At 38.4% G+C, this 19,886-nt stretch overlaps 1 protein-coding gene across 3 annotated transcripts in view; it reads left to right on the top strand.

Moving 5' to 3' along the window:
* fam222ba (family with sequence similarity 222 member Ba) overlaps nt 1-16,951 on the top strand; it is a 60,129-nt gene extending 43,178 nt beyond the window's left edge. For all 3 annotated transcript variants that reach the window (XM_051893089.1, XM_051893088.1, XM_051893087.1), the window contains exons 2-3: nt 5,805-5,997; nt 13,134-16,951. In XM_051893089.1, coding sequence (XP_051749049.1) covers nt 5,916-5,997; nt 13,134-14,830 — 1,779 coding nt within the window. In that variant the 5' untranslated portion in view covers nt 5,805-5,915 and the 3' untranslated portion in view covers nt 14,831-16,951. The remainder of the gene's footprint in view (nt 1-5,804; nt 5,998-13,133) is intronic.
* The last annotated feature ends 2,935 nt before the right edge of the window (nt 16,952-19,886 follow it).

Raw genomic sequence — 19,886 nt, forward strand, 5'->3', positions numbered from 1 at the left:
AATATTTATATGCTACAAGCAAATTTTCACATCAATGAGTTAAGAGTATAAATAATTGTATTTTTTAATTGTATCATTTTTAATTGTATAATTTTAAGATTTGTTAAAGATTACATTTTAATAGTGTGACTAAATAAGGTTTTTTTTTTTTTTTTTTTAAGTTAAACTTTGAGTAGGCGTAAGATGACAGCAAAGGTAATATAAATGTAAAAATAAGGGCAATGAAAATTAAAAATACTTTATTGGCCAATATAGACACTGCTATGCCTCGGTGTATGAGAGCACGTATACAAGCACTGTGTGAGTACAGAGGAGAAATCAAAGATTCAGGCTGAAAGGAACAGATGTATGACCCATCATCAGTGGAAAAAAAATCAATTGAAGAAAGAAAACAAGGAGAGAAAAATATTGATCATTTGTGAACTTGTTTCATTCAGTATTGATAAAGAGTTCAGTGTAATTAAAGCTAATTATTTTACCCAATATTTATGTGTACTTTTTACTTTTGTACTTATTAAAGTATGCCGTTAGCTTAGCAACATGCTAACAACAGACTCTGTTGAAGTGATGTCCTTTTCAAGGAAAGTCTGTTCATTTGGCGGCCATATTTGCAATGCCTCCGGGCAGCAAGACCGTCCTATTTATCTGAATGGGGGGATCCTGAAATTTTAAAAACTGCTTTCCGAACTCTAGCAGTTTCTAGCAGGCTCTTGCAGTTTCTCCCATTCCCAAGTAATAGGAGTAAACTGTCTTTCTATCTATAGTGTTTGTTTGAAGTCACATGTGGAATGCTATTTGAGTTGCTAATCAGTCACTTATAAACATCCCTCAGAAGACAGCAGCCTAGTTAGACAGAAGACAGTGAGGCAGCTCACTAGGCTTCAGATAAGAGCTCCGGTATATCTGATAGAGAACGACTATATATGAATCGCGCCCTGCTGCGTTGTTAGTGCACTGCCAGGATTTTAATGAGCTGCCATCATGACCTTTCACTACATACTAACTCTTTATTTCTTGCTCTCTCTCTTTGTCTGGCTGGCCTTGTACCACCCTGTCAGAGTTGTTTGGTTCATAATTGCTTCTTGTCTGAACTGTTTGTCTGCTTATACATGTTTTAATACAATGTTTTTGTCTGGTGTCAGTGTGTAGTGAGAGGATGCAGTACATGGTTGGATGCATGGTTTCTCACAACAAATCATTGGCGCTATCCATCGCTGTTGCTGAATCAGAGGTGGAATGACTCAAGCTGCCACATGCAACACATTGAGACCTGGCGTAATACAACAATATGGGTGTCCTCACCATGCCAAAATGCTTCACAACTTAACCCAATCACAGCCCATCAGAGGATATTTGGCATTCAATGTACTGTAAATACTGGTATAGAGTGCAACAGTTGGGTTTGAGAAGTAAAAATCCCATTAATTGTCTTCATATAGAGGAGATGGTTTTTAAGAAAACTTTTTTTCTGAATTTGTTTTTGAATTCCACTACATTACACTTAGGTACACCTTTGCTAGTACCAGGTTGGACCCACTTTTGCCTTTATGGCATGGATTCAACAAGGTGCTGGAAACATTGCTCAGAGATTTTGGTCCATATTGACATGATAGCATCACGCAGTTGCTGCCGGGTTGTCAGCTGCACATCTTTGATGCGAATCTCTCGTTCCACCACATTGCAAAGGTGCTCTATTGGATTGAGATTTGTTGACTGTGGGGGCCATTTGAGTATAGTAAAGTCATTGTCATGTTCAAGAAACCAGTTTGAGATGATTTGACCTTGGAGACATGCTGCGGTACCCTGCTGCCATCAGAAGATGTGTACACCTGTAGTCATAAAGGGATGGATATGGTCAGTAACAATGTTCAGGTAGGCTGTGGCATTTAAACGATGCTCAAGTGGTACTAAAGACCCCAAAGTGTGCCAAGAAAATATCCCCCACACCATTACACCACCACCAGCAGCCTGAACTTTTGACACAAGGCAGGACGGATGCCAAAAATGTTCAACAAAAAAATCGAGACTCATCAGACCAGGCAACATTTTTACAATCTTCTATTGTCCAATTTTAGTGAGCCTGTGCGAATTTTAGCATCAGTTTCCTGTTCCTAGCTGACAGGAGTGGCACCCTGTGTGGTCTTCTGCTGCTGTAGCTCATCTGCTTCATGTTTGATGTGTTGTGCATTCAGAGATGATCTTCTGCATACCTCTGTTGTAACGAGTGGTTATTTGAGTTACTGTCGCCTTTCTATCAGCTCAAACCAGTCTGGCCGTTCTCCTCTAATCTCTGGCATCAACAAGGCATTTTTCACCCACAGAAATGCTGCTTACTTGATATTTTCTCTTTTTCGGACCATCTCTGTAAAACCTAGCGATGGTTGTGCGTGAAAATCCCACTAGATCAGCAGTTTCTGAAATACCACATACTCAAACTCAAGAACCATGCCATGTTTAAAGTCACATTACCTCTCTTCCCTATTCTGATGCTCAGTTTGAACTTCAGCAGAGCGTCTTGACCATGTCTACATTGCATTGAGTTGCTAACATGTGATTGGCTGATTAGATATTTGCGTATCTAGCAGTTGAACAGCTGTACCTAATAAAGTGGCCAGTAAGTGTATATTGCAATAAACATAAAATAAAGTGTTTATATACACAATCAACATCTTTTTTTAAAAAAAAATAGTTTTGTTTCTTAATCATTTCTAACTCATTTGCAATACTTCATGGAATCATTAAAATTAAGTGCATCTTGTAACTTTTTGTTTTTTGTCCAATTTTCAAATATTTTTTTTCTTTAAATCAAAGTTTAAAATGTTGTTCACCTCATAGCTGGTTTGTTTGGTCAATGGCTTACAAATCTTATAGGGTTAGTTCACCCAAAAATGAAATTTCTGTCATTAAGTACTCACCCTCATGTCGTCCCAAACCTGTAAGAGCTTCAGTGTTTATGTCTGAACGCGGGCTCAGTATTGGCCAATACTGAACCGCCGTTCGGACGTAAACACTGAAGCTCTGCAATGAAAATAGTGTAGCAGTATGACAGGGGACAGCCGAATTTGTTGAATAAAGTCGTTATTTTTGTTTTGTTTTTGCAAACAAAAAGTATTCTCGTCACTTCATAATATTGAGTTTGGACCACTGTAGTCACGTCAGTACCTTTCTGGACTTCAAATACCCTCGGATTTCATCAAAAATATCTTAATTTGTGTTCCGAAGACAAACGAAGGTCAGGTTTGGGACGACATGATGGTGAGTAATTAATGACAGAAACTTCATTTTTGGGTGAACTAACCCTTTAAATAAAGACTTCTTTTTTTTTTTTTTTAATCCCTATTGGGAAAATATATTTCCGGAACCACGGCTGTTAAAAAAAGTGTACAGCACTGTTGCGCTCTATAAAAATTAAGATTTTTTTAATCAATCACATTTCACGGTGGACAGGGCTACCTAGTACGTTGCCACATAAATTAAAAAACCAAGCGATTGACAGAACATCCTGTTGCAGTGATAGCTGGTTAGGACAATTCCTCCCATTTTGTGCCTTTGAATTTGTGCCTATACACACACGTACGTTTGCACAGTCACACCAACTCATTTTGTTTAATCACCGATGGTTGAGGTGTCGGGGAAGGTTCTCAGTGGTCTGATTCTCGCCCGGCTCAAATGAAAGATTAAAATGTGAAAGTTTGGAATTTAGCAAAGGTCACCTTAGATCACAGCGCTCACACTACAAGATGGGTGCAGGATGTGGAGGTTAGGAGAGAGAGATGAAGCGCCTGGGGCACGGTCAGAGCACTCTGGCTGGTATGTTTGATGTTAAATTGAAGTTCAGATTTGATATTAGGTGTGTTTTGCCTGCTGCTGTACGGTTAGTAAGAGTGGCTTGGAAGCGGTAGGTACGTGAGGGGTTTTTGCTGCTCTGAACACACACGGTTGACAAAAAAAAAAGATGATTGAAGAAGGATATTTTGAAATCCTGATATCATAACCTTCATTTGATTGATTGGTTGGTTGATTAATTGATGTGTAAGCAAGGCTTTGTAGCGATCATAGCTGAGTTCTTTTTGTAATTGCAACTGAAACTCTGCCATACAAGTTTCACATAAATATGTGTGAAATTGCACTCAAACGCACATTTGAATTAATGTTTGGATGCATTCCTCATGGCACACTTGATTAGAAGACTTGCTGAGTTTTAATGAATTCAGTGAAAATGTGTGTGTCAAACTGACAGATGGTAATTGTCTCATTGCTCCTGTTATGTTGAAAAATGATCCAAAACATGATTGTGAGTCATTTAGCTTTGCACCTTTCCTTACAACAAGCTTTTTAATGCACACCATCCCTTTTAAATAATGTCTTTCTGAGGGCAAAATACACATTTTTTAATTTGTTTGTTTTAAAAATAAGCTAGTAACAAAATTACTGACAAATGTTTGTTAATTAAGATCTTTTTGTATTTTTATTAACCATAATGTATCCTTTAGTTCACAAACCTCAAACATTTCATAGACGTTTTACATTTATTTATGTTTATACATTTGAATTATATAGTGTATAGCATTATGTTACATGTATCAATGGATTGTTTTTGTCTTCTTTCTGTATTTTGGACTGTGTTCTGTACTGTGAAAGCTTGTAAATCATGTAAATCTGATTTTTTTTTTTTTTTTTTTTTTTTTTTATACAAACACTGTTTTGATTTAGATTCATTACATACTTTTGAAGTATTTATTCAGATTTTGAATTAACTTCAGAGTTTAACTTTTTATTATCAAATTTTTAATTTTGGTGATTTTAGTACTTCAACATAAACTTGTTTTATTCAGCTTTATTTCAATTAACAAAGACAATTTTTCATAGTTTTAGTTAACAATAACAATACTAAACAATTATTGAATGCAGAAATGCTGCACAACACCACTCAATAAGAGCTAATCAGAACACATCTGGTGTTCAGTTATGTGCTGCTTGATTATGCCAAAAATCATAATCACAATTATTTTGGTCGATATTATAATCATGATTATTTAACACAATTAGTGGATGAGTGATTTTTTTTTTTTTTTTTTTTTTCACATGAAAATTTAGATACCTGGGAAATTTTACAATTCTTGATGCCAATTTCAATACAACAGCAGAAGCTTATAAGCTAAATAGCGTTAAGTTTAAAAATCTGCGGAAGATTATTGAAGAAAAGTAAACAGTCAATAACACAATTAAAACAAATAAAATTACAAACAATAGGGCAAATTCATTTATGGTAATGGGCGTTTTGTTTTCAACACGCACTGTAAGTGGTAGACCAATCACAACAGACTGGGCCATCTGACCAATCGGAGCAGAGTAGGCTCTCAGAAAGGAGGGGTTTAGAGAGACTACATCTTCGGACAAGTCATTTGAGAATCTTTGAAAAATGTGGTGATGTGCAATGCGTATTATGAGAAAATTAAAGTGATTTTGATCTTTGATGGATGTAAACCTATTGTAAGAGACCTCAAAAACAAAATTAGCAATTTTAAAGTAGCATAATGGGGCACTTTAAGGAGGGCCAGAATGGAATGGAAAGGAACTGAATGTGCCACAGTTTATCTCAGTTATTGTGTTTTCATAATTGTTTGAAGCCAAAACTGAATTCAAAAATAAATTATGGTTAATCGCCCAGCCCTAATGTGAAGCATGATTTTGGACCAATGAGAGTTCACTGTAGGCAGGGCTACCCAGTAGAACTTGGTAGTGAGGTGCTTACAGTAACATCTAATTACACTTTTTTTCTTGTTTTTTTTTTTTCTCTATAGTGTGAGGAGGAGTATTTGGCCCATGTTGCTCTAGGAGTGAGTGAGTGAGTGTGTGTGTGTGTGTGGGTGTGTGTGTGAGTGTGTGCGTGTGTGTGTGAGTGTGTGTATGAGATGCTGGCCTGTCTGCCAGGGCCAGGTGATCTCTCCCTTCAGCTCCACCCCCACTCGCAGATGAACACTGGACTTCAGAAATGTAAGTACAGACACAGAAAAAACACAGTTCAAATGTTCTGTCATCATTTACTAACCCTCATGTTTTTCCAAACCATTTCTGTCTTATGCGGATAAAAGAAAATAATAAATAAAAGAAGCAGAATGTTGATTCTGTTCTTTTCCATATAATGAAAAACAATGGTTGATCTCCCTATTTTTACATTTATTTATAGATTTAGCTAACAGATGTAGTAGATTAATTTAACAATATCCCTTATGATAAGACATACAAGTGTGGAAAACAAATAAAACATTTGAAACAGTTGAAAGCTGGGCATGATGTGATCTTTCACAAATGAGCAGAAATCTTACCAAAAACAAGCTGGGAAAAAAATGAAGTGAAATGAACTAAATAATAAATAATGTTTTTCTATGTAAACTACAAAAGCACATCACTCATAATTACCACTTTTATGATGCTTTTTGTCATCTTTTGCTTTAATGTTATGGAAAAGTGCATCCTTCTGGATTTAACAGAAGAAAGAAAGTCAAACAGTTTTGAAACAACATGAAGGTGAATGACAGAATTTTCATTTTTTTGAGTGAATATTCCTTTTATGCTTGTGTTTACCTTCCTCTCAGCAGTCTCAAATGAACCAGACACTAATATTCTTTCACGCTGTGCATGTTGTGTGTCTCTTTTAATACCACAAATTCATACAGACGTTGTCAAAAATGACATTTAAGTGCTTTGAAGAAATGACAAGATGAAAACAGATCTATAAAAGCAGATAAATGTCTGACGGGAGACTAAACAGAACTGAGAAAGAAAGGAAATGGAATGAGGAGGAAAAAAGAGAGCAGTTTGTGAGCAAAAGCATATTTCCAGAGACAGATTGTCAAATCCCAGGATTTTTTATTAGGGCGGTTTACAAGGACAGACACCTGCTGAACCACACCGCTCACAGAAAGATAGATTGAGGCAGATAAGTGGCATACAGAGAAAATGAGAGTCAGACAAACAGAGAAACTGAGTCAGTGCAGAGGGAAAAAAGGATACGTACAGACAGAATATCTCGCCTTCTCCGTCTGTGGGCAGACATCCTGTCAGATTAGCTCTCCATCAGGATGACAAATTATGCTATGGAGACACACGGCCGGGGGAGTGCCGATGGCCCGGAGACTGATGAGTCTCACATCGCCTCAGGAAGACCCTCATCAGGCGGCAATTACTGAGAGGCTGGAGACATATCTTTAACTGCAGGAGAGAGCAGAAATCACAGAAAGACGGAAGTTGTATTTCTAACTAGTGGGAATACAGAAAGAGATGGAGTCATATTACTAACTACAGGGGGAGAACAGGTAGGAAAGAGGAAATGAAGGCATATCTCTGATGCCCATGCTTCTTTCAGACAGATAATGGAAAGCAGATTTTTTTTTATTATTCATTCATTGCTCAATGAATTTAGATGTGTAACTACAGGCCCAGAGTGTTTGTCTATGAAGATTAATTCATTTGCCACATCCTTTGCTGTGATGTTACTGATGTTGTCTTATAGATTAAGAACTTCACAGAAATGCCTATAAACTGGATGAAAACATAAATGAAAATCAAGCTTTGACGGTCCACATCCAGTCCCTCAATCAATTTGATGGACATAGTGGTCAAAAAAAATATTTTTTCATTGTATAATATATTTGTTTTCATTTCTCTGATAATTCCAATTTGTTTAATAGCGCATAGCCATGTGTTAACCAAAAAATGTGCAGAATCTTCTGAACAATTAATTTATTGCTGTTTTCCAATATATTAGGGCTTAAATAACACAATTTTGTGTTTGAAAAGCTTGTACTGCTCTTCTATAAATTTAAATATAATACTCTGATCAAAATATGGCATTTATTGTCAATTTTAGATATTCAAATTTAATCTTCCATGAAAATAAAAGGTAAATGATAGAAACATTTACCTCAAAATTGAGCTGAATGAATAATCAAAATCGAAACCGAATAATCGAGATTGCCAAAATGGCGTATAGTATGATTATCAAATGTTCTCGTATGATAAGTGTTATCTGTGTCTCGGGCTCAGTTTGCAGTAAATTCTGCTCCCCATGAACTCCATCTCGGCATCTCATCTGTGATTGGGTCGCTAACATGCATTTGGAAACACGACGTGTGATACCCATTTCATCAGATTTGCAAGTGTTTATAAACTTGTTGCCAACAGAGGAGGTGTTTTAAAACTCCCTGTGTTTTTCCACTAAAATAAAAGCTTGATGGTTTAAGACAAATATTAGTATTGCAAATTTACAGTTGTAAATCTTTTTTTTGTTTAATATTTTATCTAATAATAGTAATAATAATAACCCTACAAATAAGCACAGCAAACCTGGAGCCCTGATTAAAGTTACATTTGAAATCTCAATTTTTATCTGAAATATTACAATTGGGGTTTTGTTTTTCACTTCCAAAAGATTCAGAAAAGCCTCAGCTGTTTAAAGCCATCGAAATCATGTAATGTAATGATGCATATGCTGGTTTAAACGTCCCATGGCATGTCATTAACTGCCCTTTCAAATTCATGTGCTCCCTGTTGTGGTCCAGATGTTACTGGAGCACATCTGGCACTGGCATAGTTTCCCTCAGGGAACTCGGGAGACACAGTAAAAGCCAGAATATACCTTGGAATGCAGGAATGCAAGCCATGAAAATACATTGGGGCAAAAAAAGACAGTCTTTTGTCTAAATAGAGCATGGTTTCTTTTGCTTTTCTCTCTCTGAAGTCTTTCAAAGGGAGCTGAAAAGAAGGTGAGATGAGCGGGGAAGGAAGAGATGGTTTTAGATAAGAAGAAAGAGATGAATAGAAGGAGGAGGCTTTGCTTCTCCATGAGGAATAACCCTATATAAGACAATATAAGAACACCCACTCAGATCAGCAGTCTCACAGATTAAAGAGAGTTTAAAAGCATGTGTGTGTGTGTGTGTGTGTGTGTGTGTGTGTGAGATGTCTGTGCGGAGGGGAAAAAGGCAGTTGGGAGGTGTGTATGGTGTTCTTAGACAGAAAAGGCTGACAATAGCTGTGTAACAACCCTGTGTGACTGTAATGGTGCTCCTGGGGTTTGGCTGATTACTGTGATCCTCAAATCACTGCTGATGAGAGAGAGGGAGGGAGAGAGGAAGGGAGGAAAGTGCAAAACACTGTTTTAAAGGGATTGTCTAAAAATGAAATGGAAGAAAAAAAAGCAGATGTTAAGCAGAATGTCCAAGTTGCTGTTTAGTTTGGGGTCAGTGTACATGCAAAAGTATAAAAAAAAATATTTGAAGCATTAAACACTTATTGAGCATCAACTCTCTCGAGATCACGTGTACCTTGTTGAGAAAAATTGTAGTCTGACTACAATGTTTATATACTGGATGAAGCTGAGCTAGTTGCATTATATCTAGGTCTGTTAGTCTGACTTTACTCAATATGGACCGCTACGATTTCAGTTGAACTAAAGCATTTATATGACTTAAAAGTAATTTATCTTAATTACTTAATTTGTCCGACTGAAACGGAACTTCTGAAGTACATAAACACAAAGTAGATGCGGGGACCAGTGACAGCTGTGGTCATTATTCACTTGAAGGGAAAAGAGCAGCTTGAGCATTCTGCTTGATATTTCCTTTTGTGTTCCACATAAAAAAGGTTTGGAACAGGTATATCATGACAGAACATTAATTTTTAAATTGATCATCCTTTTAATTACAAACCCTGAAGAGAAGTGAGGCAGAAATGGCACTGAGCTCTAGAGATGTTAAAGTCCCTTGAGACATTTACATAGATGCTCAGTGAATGTTTAAATGTCATCTGATCGCTTTCCTCTGCCCTCCTTTACTCTGAATGGATTGCATGACTGCCGACCTGTATGTTGTTGTCTAATACTAACAAGATTGACTCCTCATTATCACCGGCCGGCCTCCCCGGGGATGTCACTCAACAGGGGAAAATGGCAAAGACAGACAGAGATGCAGTGGAAACAGAGAGAGCGCTCCCTCATGAGTTATTAGCATAATGACTGTCCTCTTTCTCGCTCCTTGATCTAGTCCTGCGGTGGTTCATTTATTGAGCCCAGCATGGCTCTTCTTCTTCCTCCTCTTCCTCTGATTTTCCTCATTCTCTCTTCTCTCCCTTTAGGAGGTGAGCAAATGTGGGCAGCCGGTGAAGGCAGCTGACACGGCCTGAGATTGGCAGGAAAGCTATTTAGCTAAGAAATGTCAGGGGCCATTTTGTTTAGTCAACAGCCCACATAGAGGGAGAGGGAGAGGGAAAAAAAGAAAGACAGATGAGATGAGTGAATGGCAGGGCTTCTAAATGTTGTGTGAGGTGTCAGAGGATTGTAATTCCTACTCTGCGCAAAATAAAAGTATTTCACAAGAAGCTGAATGTCATTAACAAGAACAGGTTGTGTATATGTGTGTCTGTTGAGGTTTGTGCTTGCTAATTAGGATAAGTTAGCATATATTAAGCTAGCTGCTTATTAGCATGCTTGCATAGACTCTATGCCCACAGAATTTCTTAAGAATTTAAAAGCCTTACATTTACAAACACATACACATCTCCTTCCCCTTGCATGTTCACTTATTCAGTATTTGATGATGCTTTAAGCTATGGATAAGTGTGTATCACTCTCTGCTTTTTTTTAAGCCATTAGTGACACCAAATTGAAACTGTACAAAATACTGGCTGTTTTCAAAACAGTAATGTCTGGCAAAACAATGTCAATGTTACCCCTGACTGCCATTGTTCAGATTTTTAAAATTGTTTTTGAAAGAGTCTGTTATGTTCACCAAGGCTGCATTTTTTCCAAAAATACAGTAAGAACAGTAATATTGTGAAATACTATTAGAATTTAAAATAACTTTTCTATTTTAATATATTTTAAAATGTAATTTATTCCTTTGATGGCAAAGCTGAATTTTTAGCATCATTACTCCAGTCTTCAGTGTCACATGATCCTTCAGAAATCATTTTAATATGATAATTTGGTGCTCAAAAAAAAAAAAAGATTTCAATTCTTATTATCAGTATAGAGGACAGTTTTCCTGCTTAATATTTTTGAAGAAACTGGTCATGTTTTCAGGATTCTTTGATGAATAGAAAGTTCAAAAGAACAGCATTTATTTTAAGGTCTTCATTGTCGCCTTTGATCAATTTAATGCATCCTTGCTGAATAAAAGTATTAATTTATTTCGTACTGACACCAAACTTTTAAACGGTACTGTATATCTTACTGTGTATTGTTATTGTATATTAGAACATATAAATTCTTAAATATCATCCTTCCTTAGACGTGTGGAAAACATGCCTTAAATATTTTTTTTTTCTAAATTTTTTGAGAGTTGTAGTTCTTCTACATATGAATGTTGAATGGTATTTTTTATAAAGTGGTAGGAAGTGTAGGGGTTTGTTCCATGTTTGGGGTGTTTGTCGGGGCAGCGTGAGCTGTGAGCAGTGACTGAATCAGCTCAGGCTGGATGAAAGAGCTCAGTCACAGTGCACAGGCTGTTCATCCTCTCACTGGGGATGAGGGGGCCAGGAACGCATAGAAATGCATGCTAATACTTTGTGTGTGTGTGTGTGTGTGTGTGTGTGTGTGTGTGTGTCAGTGTGAGCAAGGGAAGTGCAGGTGGGTGCACATCAGAAGTCTCTCTCTATCTCTCTCTGTCTGTCTCTCTTTTCTTTTCTCCCCTCAAGTGATGAAAGCTTGTTTTATACAAAGACCCCCTTTCAGCAGCCTCACAGAGAGCACTTATCATCCTCAGTTTCTTCTCTCTATCCCTCGCTTCCTTTGTTTTTTCTATCTGTCTCTCACCCGCTCTGCTCTATTCTCAACCCATCGAATCAGAGATGTCCCGGCAGGTGAGGATGTCACTCTCTGGAAAAGCAGCATTGTGTCAGGGAAAGAGCTTGTATTGTGAGCGAAGACCTGCAGACTTCTGAATGTAAAACCAATAAATAATTCAGCTCATTAATGTTTTTTTTTTTCCTTTTATGCTCACCTTTAAAAGCATTACCGTGATCCTGAAGAGAAGAACAGATGTTTGTGAAAGACAGATAGAAAAGCTCACCAATTAGACAGTTTATTTAGAGCGCAGAGCGTATGAGGCTAAGATGCTTACCACACTACACGCAGACATACATGGTTGCTATGTTTTTGGGGGCAGGGCGAGACAGGTTTTAATTTCTTATTCACACTCTAAGACTGAAACTGTAAGAGAATCAAGCACAGACACATCACAGCGGTGTTGTTAAATATAACAGAGGTACAGTACTTAACAGTTATTGGTGTTGTCTGGTGTCTGCGTCTTCAAAGTGTGCGTGTGTGTGTGTATGTGTGGCATTCTCACCATAGCATACAGGAAGCATGTTATGTTTGGTAGTGATGATGGAGAGGAAGTGAGATACGAACATTCACCTACATCTTTCTGGCATGTGACTTAACACCAAACACTCACACAAGGTTTTAAATGAATTGCAGCAATCAAGATCTTGAGATAGTTAAATGTGTCCAGAATTTTTACTGGTAATGTACACTACAGTTCAAAAGTTGTAAATATTATTACTAATAATATTATATTAACTAACTAATCTTATTTTAATTATTATATATTATAATAATATTCTTTTTTTAATATATATTTTAAAATGTAATTTATTCCTTGTGACGGCAATGCTGAATTTTCAGCATCATTACTCCAGTCTTCAGTGTCACGTGATCCTTCATAAATCATTCTAATATGATGATTTGGTGCTCAAGAAACATTTCTTATTATTATCAATCTTCAAAACAGTTGTGATGCTTTATTTTTGTGGAAAATGTGATACATTTTGTTCAAGATTCTGTACATTTCAAAAGAACAGCATTTATTTGAAATGGAAAGTATGTGTAAAATTAAGCTGTACCAATGTAGTTTCTAAGGGTACTATGGCCTCTTTCTCCCATTTTTCCCACAGAATTTATGATGAAGCTCAGATTTGTGAAGTGAGAATATCTCTAATCCTCTTCTTAGTCTCCATTCTCTCACCTGCCCAGCTTTGTGTACAAGATGGACAGGTCATAAAGACTCATATTCCCATTTTTCAATGCATAATGTTTTGTTGTTCTTCCTTTTTGTCCCTTTTCCATATAGGGGACACTCCACAAAGGATGAGATCTGCTCAGTATCCAACCCCTGCGGAATTGGATGCTTATGCTAAAAAGGTTGCCAACAATCCACTCACCATCAAGATCTTCCCCAACAGCGTCAAGGTCCCTCAGCGAAACCACATTCGACGTACAGTCAACGGACTTGACACCGCTGGCCCCAGATACAGTCCCTACCCTTCCTCTCAGACCACTGCCAAGACTGGTCTCCTTGCCATCGTCAAAGTGCCCCTCGTCAAGGGCATCATCAAGGACTTTGACGGCACACGGGCACGTCTGCACCCAGAGGTGATTATGAATGCCGCCGGCGGCCCTTATGCAGCCACCTCGGCCAGCACTTTAAACCTGCACCACCTGTCGCAGGGTCCTCCCAGAGCGTCCCAGAATCCACAGGGACTTCCTCAACACCCTCAGAATCTCCAGACTTTGCAGCAACAGCCTGGGCCTCCACACCAAGGACTCGGACACAGACCTTCTTCCTCCATGCCACAGCAACTCCAGGGCCTTCCGAGGCCTCAGAATCTGTCCCACGCAGCTTCTTTAGGCCACCCTGGCGCCCACCCACCTTCAGCCATCCTGCTTCCTCAGCAGCACCTACAAAATCCCTCTGCAAGCCTGCAGGTGGGTGCTCGGAAGTTACCGGTTGCAGACGCCCCTCCTAACGTGACTGTTTCTACCTCAACCATTCCATTGTCCATGGCCGGAGGGATCCACCAGGACCGTCAGGCGGACTTAAACAGCATAGTGCATCAGATAAGCCAGTTCTGCCAGGCTAGGGCTCAGGGCGCTGGTGCCACATCGATGTGTGAAGGGCAGATTGCCAACCCTAGTCCCATTAACCGAAATCTACTCATCAACGCCAGTTCTCGAGTGTCAGTGCATGCGGGAAACCCTAGTGCACTCGCTCCTGGTCTTATGCACCCATCCTGTGCTATTGGACCTCCTGATAAAGTAACTGCTTCTGCGCCGGTGAGTGCAATGCCTCCACATAACATGGCAGCAATGAACCACATGTATCACAGCGATATGAAACAACAGCACCTACAGCATCAAAGCCATCAATCTCAGCGAAATCCCCAGCACCCACAGATGAGGTCCTGGACTCAGCATCAGCTTGCTCACCTTCAGCACATTTCGGAAGGGGGCGGACACCCCTGCAAACCGCAGAGTCTTGACCCTGGCCTCCCCTGCAAGGGCATTACCTATCCCCCAGAAATGGGCATGGGGCAGCCTTATGCCATGAAACCCTCCAGCCCCTCGCCGCCACTTGCCAACAACCACAGCAGCAATGCAATGCCCCCAGGCGCGGTAACGCACTACACCAATGGGCAGTACTACCACCAGCCGCCGGTATGGGGTAGTATTCTTCCCACACCCAACAGTGACAGCTCTGGCTCACAGGACCTCCCGGTGCCCTTCCATGGCACTGGCACGGGCAATACCAACCCCACCCCAGGGATGGACCCCGTGGGAGGAGCGGCCCATTATCGATTAGTAGGGGGTGCCTTAATAGGGCAGACTAATCTGATGCAAACTGCAGATTGCATGGGAGGGGACTTCCAGACACCCTGCTTCCGAGATCAGAATCTCATCCTGATGGGGAAGATGCACAGGCCACCCCCTATGGGCCGGGTAGTGGTCCCCCCCTCCCAGACGCAAGGCCAGCACCCAGGGTACAGATAAGCTTCAGCCCACAAGCCTCAGACACAGTCTCTCCTCAGTGAAGTCAGCCACACATGTGCGTGTCCTCGACATCTTCTGTTAGTCTTAATAAAATTACATTACGAGAGGAACTAAATGAGCTCAAAATCTCAAGGATGATTGTCGATGAAAACAAAGAAAAAAATAAGAATATAAACATGTCTAATGAAGAGCAGTGTTTTGTGTTACTAATCTTGCAAGTGATCAATTTTTTTTTTTTGCTTTTTAACAAGTGCTTTTTGAGGCACTAAAGGGAATTTAATTTAGTTTTTTTCCCCACTTCAGTCCTGTCTATCTCCTAGTACCCGGATCTCAAGTGCTCCTGGGTTATTTATGAACATCTTTCTTGTGTTAGTGCTTACTTTATTAAAAGTGTCTTGTGAAATAGATCACTTCTAAGCTGAGAGCACCAGGCCTTCTGTGCATTGGACAACCAACTTGCTTTCATTTGAGAGATCTACGTTTCAAGCCTGTCTTATAACATCAAGATGGCTGACAGGCTCAGAGCACTTCCCTCTTCAGCATGACACATTCTTTGTCCTTTCTTTCTTTTTTCAGTGTCTGAACTATGTAGGAAAATGCCAATCACTGGTCCCTTCAGACTGTTCCTAGGTGAAAGCTCTTGTCATGTGCTCCTTTACACCAGGCACCCGTGTTTCTTTATTTTTAGAAATAAAATGGATTTGTTATGGGCTTTATGGATTTATGTGTGAAATGGGAACTGCTTTAAGCTTGTGAAAGGTTGAAACATCACCTCGTTTTGCTGGACACATTGTGACCGACAGGAAACTTAAAAGACAGGAACCGCATTCATGTATCACGCCTCTTTTAGTGATGCAACAAATCAGGTGTCATTTGCATTCTGAGTCACTAATGTGAGTGAAGTTTTGTATAATGATTGTGAAAGCTTCTGTCTTTTCTCCGTAAAGCTGTAAAGGCCAAAAGAGAAGAGCTACAGATGTTAATGTTAAAGCTGTGCCATTTTCGTTTTACCTAATCATTATACTCCCTTTATTTCTTAACATATGAGAAACTACTACTTGAATTGTATAGATGAGTTGTGCAGTTTCAGGTGGGTCATATGTGGTATAGCTGTAAGTGGGTTTGCAGGACTAAACATACTACTGAAGGTGGTGTCTGTAGGCTTGTTACTAATATTATGATGTAGAAACTATGTACCAAATCAAGGGTTTATGATCCTGCTTTTTCTAATTCATCCTTTATAATAACATAAAGTAGGAATTGCTACTGATTCTTTTGTGAAGTGTGCTTGAATTGACCAAATTGATCACTTGCAAGATCATTTGTGGTTAAATTAAGGAGGACTTTTTAAAAGAAAAAAAGTCAAAAAGGTGAAACAGCAGGTGAATTGCTTATTTTATTGTACACTGGCTTATCTACTGTACTGCTGTATCCTTAAAGAAGTGTAATAACTGTGTATGAATGCGGCTGCATATGGATATGGGTTCACTGACTTGGTGTGCATGTGATGAGCGCATGTGTGTGATGGTGAATGGGGTGTGTGTGCTGGTGGGTCACTTTGTCTTGACTCACTGTTGGTTTGCCTCCCCTTAACAGCCCTCATGAAGCCTTAAGTATTTGGTCCTTGGACTTTCCTTTGACAACAAGCATGATTATAATAAAGGTATAATGAATTCTGATTTTGAAAAATAGACTATAAAGGAACAGCATTTTTCCTTGTTTATTTTTATTAACTTGAGCTTTTGTTGAATAGAAAAGCAATTCTTTAGAATTACTTTATAATGTAAACGAAGAAATAAAGAATATTTTATCGTCATTATGTTTTATAGCTGTGTGTAGTTCTGGGCTGTAACAAAATCTTTTTATTCCATGTTTCAAAGCTTCAGTTTTGCAATTTGTGCTATTTATAATTCTGAACTAGATTATTTTCTCATTATTTACATTTTTTTTTTTTTTTTGCAATTGCTGTGAAATGGAGGAAGCTTCTAGAAGCCTTTCTCGTATCTGTCACTCTGTGGCTGTCGATTGAATGCGTGGGAAGAATCTGAAGAGTGTGAGAGTTGTGCTACTCTTTTTTTGTAATATTGTAATAATAAAATAAAGTTCTAATTTATGCTTTCATATGACTCTATTTAATTGCCTAAAAACTGTTTTTCTACTTCTATATATCTTCAACCTTGAACTGGTCATAAACTTTCATGTGTGTATACCCTCATCCAGTCCTCAAAGACTTTTTGATAATGACTATGTTTTAAGAAACTGTCTTCTCAAGCAGTGTCTGCCCATCAGGGTTTTATAAATGATGATCTGACTTCATTTGGCTATTGCAGGAATTGCCAAACCATCCCAAACTATAAACATGAAAGTGAACAAAATGAATTTGCTGATCTTGTCACAAAATCACATTGCGTTGGAGATGAAAGAGTGAATCTTATTGGTAGTGGTTATTGAGCAGTACTGTTTACTCTTGCAGGTACAGGTAAACCAATTGAGCATTTGCTGCTGTAACTTCTAAACCGATCCTCGCAAATTATGTAGACTGTTGCAGGCCTAAGTTAGTTCTGGTAACAAAGGTCTGCTAATTATGTTACACAGACAATATATTGCTAAACATTTTTTTAAATGGTTAGCATATCTGTGACTCTAAATTCTGATTACTCAGTCTCTTAAACTAAAACGACAAACTTCAAACTTACAGATTTGCGTAGTCAACTGAATTATATTCAGATTTTATTTGTATATTACTGTTCACAATACAAATCGTTAACATCTTTACAAAGCGTATACATTCATTCAACAGTTACTGTATTGAGTAACAGTTACTATATTAAGTAAAACTACATTTATTAGTTTTTGAGAATACTTTACAGGATGTGTGTGAACAATTCAAAGGAATCATTCTGTTAAAATGTCGTGATGATGCCCAGAGAACCTCTTATCCCAATTTAAGAGAAAGAGTTCTTATTCAGTACTGAAAAGTCAACATTTAGAAGAAAAACTGCTCCCACTCCGGGTGAGGCCACTTTTCCCTTGGCTGTCTCAGTTATGTATGATTACAGCTTGTTTTATATCAAAGGAATACAGTGCCGGAAGTGACGCGCACCGTGCAGGTCGTTGCAGATTTAAGTCGTTCGGATGTAAATTTTAGTTACATGACAGAGCACAGCGTTTCAGCTCTGCAGTGAAATAATGGCCAGATTACATGAGCCTCCATCACTGAACTTTAATGAACGGTGCTCTATTGGTCAGTAAAACAAGTAGGCTAATGGACACTTGTGGACGCTTTAAATTATAGTGGCAATAAGTAATGAGCATCATGGACCTTATTTGCACTATCCATTATCCTGTGATGCTTCTCAGTTGTTGTGCCACATCAGTCACCAGCAGACACCACAAGATGGCGATATACACAAACAGTTTTTCACATCAATTTAGCTTAACCTGCAACATCGTGTTTTTAATATTTTCATTAATTACCTGTCAAAAATGAACGGTATATGCAACTATATAACATAATATCGATGCACTTAAATGTTCTGAAATACAGTTTTGCATATATTAGGTCATTCTAATTATGCAGATTATCATGTCACCATTATGTGCCCCAACTCTTGCATATATAGACACATTTTAAAACTGGAAAGATATGAAATGTTATTTTTGAGTATTTTTGAAAATTAGGTAGCTATTTGGGGTGCTTCTACACTTTTAAAAGTTAATGTTATGTATATATTTCTAATATTTTAAATATGGAAATAGTATTAGTTTTATTTCATCACAATTAAGTGAACATTGGGTTGAATATTACATGGTGGCAATGGTCTCCATGATCAACTTGGGCTTGCGATGCTTTTGGGAAACAGCACTGTTTTGATAAAACTAAAACTATATATATACTTTTATAAAAATGCTTCCTTAAATTACAGCACATGCATATTCATTAAAACACACACACACACACACACACACACACTTACAGGAATGACCCTTGAGGTGAATAAATTCTCTAAATGAACCACAGTCAAGTTTTATCATAAAATATAATTATTCCTTTACCACTTGTAATAAAAGAGAATTGCAAAACAGATTGCAATAGATACTGATTATAAAAGCATCAGACTGAGCTAGAGGCCTCAGCTAGAGGACTCAGCTCCTGTACATCTCTGCGCTGTGGTCTCTGTGTCCAGCGCTTACTGAACGTTTGCAGGAGTCCACGCTGACTGGGCTCTGTAACAAATACACATGATATTATGTAGGATTAAAATAACACACACATACACACATATTTGTTTAACATCGACTACCTCTCTGAGATTTAGTTGGGCAAGGTAAACTCGTGCATTTCCCAGGATCCTCGTTAATTATACCCATGTTTCTGTTCCATTGGTTCCAGTTGACTTCCTCAACACTGAAAAAAAGATTGTTCATTGTTTATGTATTCATTTGTAAACACAAAGGGTATCAAGTGTGCATTACAATGTTGCATGCTAATATCATCTTTTTTTTTATAATGTATCATCCATTTTCAGATCTTGTGGAAGCCACCAGGGTCACCTGAAGCACCAGCGTCGATCAGGCTCTTGCCCTTTGCCTAGGTCCTTCTCTTCCCCTGAGCGCAGCTTTGTCTTCAGACAATGGGGAAGAATCCACTCCATGTCCAAGGTGGTGATTGCACGCTGTGAATAACAATAATATTTACTGCCTAACTGAACAACTAAAATGGCAAATCATTACATAACTTATGAAAACAGCCATGTTTCCCAGTGTTTACAGTGTATGTGTGTCGAAATACAGTGTAGAAATGGGTAGACCATTTTAATTTTGCTTTTGATTTTACCTGTAGTTTCCAGATGCTAGTGCTTTCTATGGACATCTCCTCCACACTTTGATTCATCAGAGCGATCAGCATGTTCAGCATCAGAATATATGTCATCACTATATACAGAATCAGCAGCACATAGAAGACCTCCTTATATTTATAATGATCGGTGAACTCCAGATCTCCCATGCCAATCGTAAACTTGAACAACTCCAGAGTGGTGAAGTAGATGTTCTT

The sequence above is a fragment of the Ctenopharyngodon idella genome, chromosome 5 (assembly GCF_019924925.1).
Source record: "Ctenopharyngodon idella isolate HZGC_01 chromosome 5, HZGC01, whole genome shotgun sequence".
NCBI classification, from domain to species: domain Eukaryota; kingdom Metazoa; phylum Chordata; class Actinopteri; order Cypriniformes; family Xenocyprididae; genus Ctenopharyngodon; species Ctenopharyngodon idella.